This window comes from Armigeres subalbatus, chromosome 3, assembly GCF_024139115.2.
Source record: "Armigeres subalbatus isolate Guangzhou_Male chromosome 3, GZ_Asu_2, whole genome shotgun sequence".
NCBI classification, from domain to species: Eukaryota; Metazoa; Arthropoda; class Insecta; order Diptera; family Culicidae; genus Armigeres; species Armigeres subalbatus.
This window is the reverse complement of record NC_085141.1, coordinates 254,515,910-254,523,538: the sequence shown is the minus strand read 5'-3', so window position 1 is coordinate 254,523,538 and position 7,629 is coordinate 254,515,910. Positions and strand designations below refer to the sequence as shown.

Here is a 7,629-nt window from a genome sequence, read left to right as displayed (position 1 = left end):
ACGGATGTTCCGGATCTTCCAGGGGACCACCCAGTGGACACAAAGGCCGGAAGTGGGTCAAAGCATCAATTCCCTACTCAGGGTTCGGCAGAAAATGGTTCTAAAAAAATCCCGTCGCTGTACGATGAAATTTACGAATTGACCATTTTTACGGATGTTCCGGATATTCCAGGTGGCCATTCGGTGGCCTCTAAAACCCACACACCTCCAAAAATTGGGGACATGCACTTGAGCAGCCTTTGTCCCAGTGACATACGTAAAGATTCATATAATCAAACACTCATATAAATATACAGGCCCTCTGTTATATGATTGGGTACCCGGGTACCCCGTCACCCGTTTAAGGGGTATAAATAGTTTTCGACCCCTAATAAGCGCTGTAATCGCAACCTGGACCTCAAACTTTGCCCATCGCTTCGTCTCAACATTCTACAAGATGTCAGAAAGTTTCATAGTATCTCATAGTTTCGATAGTATTCATAGTATCTACATCAAGTTATTTAACTTTCAATATCAGAATGGGTACCCGGGTACCCCGTCACTCACATAAGGGTTAACGCTTTTTTTGCGTGTGGACGGACTTCGCGAAAATCGTACCACTCGTGTCGATCCCTGCCCTTCGTAATACCCCTTTCAAAGCGATGTTGAATATCAGACACGAAAGACCATCACCTTGCCGTAACCCTCTGCGCGTTTCGAAGGGACTCGAGAATGCCCCTGAAACTCGAACTACGCACATCACCCGATGCATCGTCGCCTGGATCAACCAGTTTATCCGAAAATCCGTTTTCGTGCATAAGTTGCCATAGCTGATCCCGAGCGATTGTATCATATGCGGCTTAGAAGTCGATAAATAGATGATGTGTGGACACGTTGTATTCGCGGCCTTTTCGTACGGCGAACACCAGGTCTGTTGTAGGGCGTTCACCCACAAATCCCGCCTGGTACTGTCTCACGAACTTTCTTGCAATTGTTGTTAGTCGGTGGCATAAGATTTGGGAGAGTACCTTGTAGGCAGCGTTCAGCAATGTGATTGCGCGGTACCCAAGCAGCACACATGTTGTAGAGAAGTTACAGTAACTCATATACAACCAAATTTGATCACATTTGAGCTGCTGCAACCAAATCAGTGTGATTTGTGCTACTCGGGTAGTTGCTACAATCCAGCTTATCGCCCTTTTTGTAGATGGGACACACGACACCTTCCATCCACTCCTGCGGCAGAACCTCATCCTCCCAAACCTTGGTAATCACCCAGTGCAGCGCTCTGGCCAGTGCCTCACCACCGTGTTTAAACAGCTCTCCTGGTAGTTGGTCAACTCCAGGGGCTTTGTTGTTTTTCAGCCGGCAGATCTCCTCCTGGATTTACTGGAGATTCGGAGCCGGAAGTCGTATGTCCTGCGAGCGTGCTCCTAGGTTCGTTCCCTTACCGGCACCGTTGTCTGCCACATCGCCATTCAGGTGTTCTTCGTAGTACTGCCGCCACCTTTGGATCACCTCACGCTCGTTTGTAAGAAGGTTTCCGTTTATGTCTTTACATATATCGGGCTGTGGCATGTGGCCCTTACGTGAACGGTTTAACTTCTCATAGAACTTTTGTGCGTTATTAGCGCGGTACAGTTGCTCCGTCTCTTCACGGTCTCGATCTTCATGCTGGCGCTTTTTCCTCCGAAAAATCGAGTTTTGTCTGTTCATCGCCCTTCCGTTGGGAGTGCCACTTCCAGCTGCTGCGCGTAGTCTTGGGCTAGTCTACCGTCTTGTAGCCGCCCAATGTTTGACCGATGAATGCTTGTATAAGATAATTAACAAATAAGATTAGTTAAAAAAAATAACTACAACAGCACCGACACGTCCATCAATAAAAAAAATCTAATAAATCCCCCACTCTACATACTAGAAATACTACAATAAGAGATCGGCGAAGAGGCCATCTTGTTTCCAATCGAACCGTCAAAAGCGGTTCCAAATCGATTTGTTTACTTTTTGCATCCATAAGAAGCAAGCAAAAAGTTCAAGTGATGCCAATATTATTTTCACGATTTCATGCATTTTCATACGTTGCCATTTCGACAGTTTTTCACTCCGCCGGTCTCTGGTTATAGGGTGGCTACTACATACAATTATAATAACTTTATCAATAAATCCAATTAATACTAAATAATAATCTTCAGAATTGCGAAACAACTTAAGGGCCCCTTGTTATTGTATAGTTTACTGTGAAGTAAAAACCACCAGACGCCACATTCGGAAGAATGAAGGGTGATGAACAGTGATGAACTCTTCTGTGGGTTGTCTTCGTATTAAAATCAAACTCATTGTTACAAATAAATACAAAATATGTTTTATTGTTTCGCATCAACACTTTTAAACTGTCACAGATTGTCGTCGGCTTGAATCGATGTATGCGTAACGTGACTGCTATTGGTCTGTGGGTCAATGTCTACTCAAAGCATTCCGGTCAAAATAAAACTGACAATTCCTGTATTTTCAATTCTAAGATAACTGGTGATTCTAAATATCCAAACTAATAAATATCTGATAGTGGTAGATCAAAGATATAAGAACGACAATATTCATAATAGTGATTGTTCCTGGTTAGAGAGAACGAGTTATAACTACAAAAGACTGGTTGACATGTGACGATTTTCACCAAACTTTCTTTTCACAAAAAAAAAATCTTTGGATATATTGCTAAAATGAATGATGCACGAAAATCGTCCAGCAAGAAGCGAAAAGATCCACAAACAACGTTCGATTGGCAGCTTTACCGTTTATCCACTCTCTCTCTCAAATTTACCATTAGGAGTTGGCTAACGCTTTCTCTCCAACCAGCCAGTTTGACATGAAAGTCTTTACTGCTCAGTGACGCGAGTTATTTCCCTTGCTTGGAAATATTGCCTGAATCTAGACTTTCATGGTCGAGTTTCGCTGCGTTTGTCGGCCGTGTGGTGAGAAAGTTATAGGCCTGCTCTTACAATTTCAACACTATCTCACACTCTCACTCTCTTACTTATACAACATTAGTTTGATTGTTGACTTTTCTATGTGTTTTTATGTTTCTAAATTTGCCAAAAAAAATGCGGTTGTGGTGATTTCGAACACAGATCGGGTCCAACTATATTGTCAATTAGTAAGTATGCTGAGATCCGAGATTAGATGAGTTGTTAGAATTTTTGTTAGGACTATTTCTTCGGTTTGTGTACACATAAAAATCGATTTATCTAACTAAAAGTAATAAATAGTAAAAATGCTTCTTGACAACCGTTGGATGCCTCCTGGGCGGTTGATTTAGACGCACTCGCCTTCCATTTCATCAGCGCATTCTTCCTGTTCGAACTCATCATCAGCCGTCGCTTCCTGGTACTGTTGATACTCGGATACCAGATCGTTCATATTGCTCTCAGCTTCGGTGAATTCCATTTCGTCCATACCCTCGCCCGTGTACCAATGCAAGAAAGCCTTACGGCGGAACATGGCGGAGAACTGTTCGGAGATGCGCTTGAACAGTTCCTGGATGGCAGTGGTGTTACCAATGAAGGTCGACGACATTTTCAGACCCTTTGGTGGAATATCACAGACGGCAGTTTTGACGTTGTTCGGAATCCATTCAACGAAGTAACTGCTGTTTTTGTTCTGAACAGCCAGCATCTGCTCGTCGACTTCCTTCATCGACATGCGACCACGGAAGACAGCAGCTACCGTCAAATAACGTCCATGTCGTGGATCGCAGGCAGCCATCATGTTCTTGGCATCGAACATCTGTTGGGTCAGTTCTGGGACAGTTAGGGCCCGATATTGCTGAGATCCACGCGAAGTCAGTGGCGCAAAGCCAGGCATGAAGAAATGCAAACGTGGGAACGGCACCATGTTAACGGCCAACTTTCGCAGATCTGCGTTCAGTTGACCCGGGAAACGAAGGCAGGTGGTAACTCCGGACATGGTCAGCGAGACGAGGTGATTCAGATCGCCGTAGCTGGGATTTGGCACCTTCAGAGTACGGAAGCAAATGTCGTACAGCGCTTCGTTGTCAATGCAGTAGGTTTCATCGGTGTTTTCCACCAGTTGATGAATGGACAGAGTGGCGTTGTACGGTTCGACCACCGTGTCGGAAACCTTTGGCGATGGGACTACGGAGTATGTGTTCATGATTCGGTCGGGATATTCTTCGCGGATCTTAGAGATCAGCAGCGTTCCCATGCCGGATCCGGTACCGCCTCCCAGCGAGTGGGTCAATTGGAAGCCCTAAAAAATGAGAACCATTAGTCACCAAATTTGATTATCTAGTTAATGTTTATTCTTGTCTCACCTGTAGGCAATCGCAGTTCTCGCACTCCTTACGCACCACATCCAGCACGGCGTCCACCAGTTCGGCACCTTCGGTGTAGTGTCCCTTGGCCCAGTTGTTGCCGGCACCAGACTGCCCAAACACGAAGTTATCCGGGCGGAACAGTTTACCGTAGGCTCCGGAGCGAACGGCTTCCATGGTGCCCGGTTCCAGATCGAGCAGGATTGCACGTGGCACGTACTTGCCACCCGACGAACGGGATACTGCTGCAAAAGTGGATTGAAAAGCGTATTTGAAATATTGTTCGGTACTGCACAAACACGAGTAGTCGCAGAAAATGGAAGAAATAAGTCTCTATCATAAACAAAATAAATGCAGCAATTCTTCGAAAAAAAAAAACCCAAATTAATCCACATAGCGGTGATGGCGCTTTTTTGTTCGTTCAAAAGGTTTGGAGAAATCTAAAATAACACCAATATGTGGATTGGTCTTATTTTTCATATTTGTTTATAGGCATAACAAAATTTCTAGCCAAACGCAACTTGTTGCAAACAAATCGGATGAGCATAAGTGAAAAAAAATGGCGGCGGTCGGGACGGCCTAGTGTAAACCCGTGAAATCCGTGGAGTCGAGGTCTACCCAGACTGAGACCCAAGGATTCGCGTACTCGGGCAATGTCGAATCGGCCGAAGGCGTGCCAGCGAAGACTGTGGTACCAAAGTCTACCCAGACTGAGGCTCAAGTATTTGCGGGTACGTCGGGGGTGACTGCTCCAACGGAGCAGACACAAAAACGGAGGCCGACGGAGATCCTTAGTAGCTTAGTTGGTTAAAGCACCAGTCTAGCGTGTACTGTAGGGTCGTGGGTTCGAGTCCTATCGAAGGGAAAGTAGTTACCTCCAATACATTTTCAAATCATTATCTTCCACATATTGTACATAATCACATATGAGTCTTCATAACATTGTAAATATACTATTCTTAAAATAAGTGGCGCTTTCAATTTCATGGTGAGAGCTATAGGTAAACAATAAGACTCTATACCACGCGCCGGCAAAATAATGTAGTTCAGTGCAATAAATTGAAGTCAATTATAATATCAACATCGCAAATATCCACTTATTCTGTAGTAAGGGTATGCGATAACACACTTTTCTCAACGAAACGAAACGAAACGAAATTTAAAATGTCTATGTTGATTCGGATCGAAACGAAACGAAAAATAGATTTCTTTCAAGACTTCGAAACGATACGAAATCAAGGTTCATTTAATTCGAAATTTTTCGAAACGAAACGAAATTTTGATTTTCTTTCCGCGGAATTTTTATTGAATTGGTTTTACATTATGTACCACTTTTTCGAAGTTGAATAACTGTTTTGCGACCAAAAGAGTTATAATAACTGAAGAGGCAATCTCTGATAAATCGTCACATTCTCGCCGCATATACCATTGGCGATTAGGCAATACCCCAACATTTGTGCCGCTTTCAAAGGAATTCATCGTGGAGCGTGTGCTCCCGAATCTGATCAATTTTATATCAGTTTTATATCAGTAAGTGTGTGTGTTTCCATTCTATCTCCCACTGTCCGGCAGTGCTTTTATGAAAACATTTTTAGTCCTGGAGATAGAAGGTGATAGCTCTACTGTGCATCCAAAAACCCTATAACGAGAAGCTACAAACAACAACTTGGGGTAATTTTCGGTACTGTAAGCCCCGCATAAATACACTCAGATATCAAATGGATACATGCAATGTATTTACACTTCCAACTGCATCGTAATATATTATTCTTGAAACGATTGCACTCCAACCCCGTTCCAATTCTTCAAAATGCAGTGCACGTGCCTGACTTGTGGTACAGCACCATTCGCTAGAGTCTGTAGGAAACATCCTTCAAATCTTGGATTGTCATGAATCTCTTGAGCGGATACTTTTCCGAACACCTTGTCACATTTACAAAATTAAGTTTTCTGTAAAATATTTGGAGCGACATATGAGCATGAAATTTAAAATTCGACAATTTTATGGTTCGGTATTGAACTTAATCTGTAGTTTAAAAAAACACTTTAATAAAGATTTAAAAAAAATTATGGTTAATAATAACAGTGAGAATTTACGTTAAAGCATTTGATTATGATTATGTATTTAGAGATGAGAGGAAATTTATAAAATCACATTTAAATAACAGACCCCTAGTTGTAAATTTTTTTTCTTGAGGCTTTGGTATTTTTTTTTTGAAAATTTCCTTCAGTTTGGATGAATTTCTTGTTAATATTTGCAAAAAATCTTATTGTAAATGTAATTACGATAAATGTTTTAGGGGCTATTAAAATACTACCTCATTTGGATTTTATTATAATAACCGTGCAGAAGATATGGTGTTATTTTTATTTAGAGACTTCTATTTTCAAATAAATAATAATCAATAAAAAAACGCATGGTAGCTGTACAAACACGTTCAAGTCAACGAGAAGTTTCGCTTCCGGTAATGGAATGAGCTTCTTTACAATAATTAAAATTTACACTCATTTGTGAAAAGGGATCTTTTCTTTTACTAAATAGTATTTTTTCTAATTTTGCTAGAAACTATTTTTATTATAATGCGATCATCTTTCTAGCAAGCATATATAAGAAATAGAAATAAAGAATTATACGGAAAAATGCTCGATGGCGTTATACTAGGGAGAGAATTATTTTCCGAAAACAAAAAAACGAAAACAAAAATAATAACTTTAAAATATTTACAGGTTTAGATATAATAGTTTATACTAAGTAGATGTATAAGGAATAAATAAATGCAAATTATACTCATTCCTGATCCTAAAGCAAGAGAGAATTCCTATTCCTAAAGCAAGGTGCTGTAAACCACCGTCAAGCCAAAATCCATAATCCATACTGATAAATAATTCGTAACAGGCAATCCAATGTACCATTCCTCAAAAAGCACTTCAGTTTTATATCAGTAAGTATATAAAAAAGAAATTGTGGGATTTCTCATATACGGATTCAAATTTCGTTTTAAACCTTAGTTCACTTAAGTATGATATTATGTAATTTTGCTGAAGCATACTTCATATTGTTTTGTCAGCGTGGTTTTATAGTATTGGCAAAGTCAAAATTAGAAAATGAATGCTTAGATTTATTTTTTATTTAGTGGGATACTCAATTATGTATCCACATCTGCCAGGCGTATACGCAGATAGAGAATTGATATTACTAGACTAACATTTGAAAAGGGCATATCAGCCAAAATGTATTCCTTCTTATTCTTCGTCTGCATATATAGCATACAGGCTTCGGAATTCTCACTCATATGAATAAAAATCTGCGATTAATCCATTAA

The 7,629-nt window shown here is 40.8% G+C and overlaps 1 protein-coding gene across 1 annotated transcript in view; it reads right to left on the bottom strand.

The window, feature by feature from the left end:
* Positions 1 to 2,315: 2,315 nt before the first annotated feature.
* LOC134223663 (tubulin beta-3 chain) overlaps positions 2,316 to 7,629 on the bottom strand; it is a 120,896-nt gene continuing 115,582 nt past the window's right edge. The window contains exons 3-4 of the mRNA XM_062702851.1: positions 4,307 to 4,551; positions 2,316 to 4,242 (exon numbers count right to left, since the gene is read on the bottom strand). Coding sequence (XP_062558835.1) covers positions 3,289 to 4,242; positions 4,307 to 4,551 — 1,199 coding nt within the window. The 3' untranslated portion in view covers positions 2,316 to 3,288. The remainder of the gene's footprint in view (positions 4,243 to 4,306; positions 4,552 to 7,629) is intronic.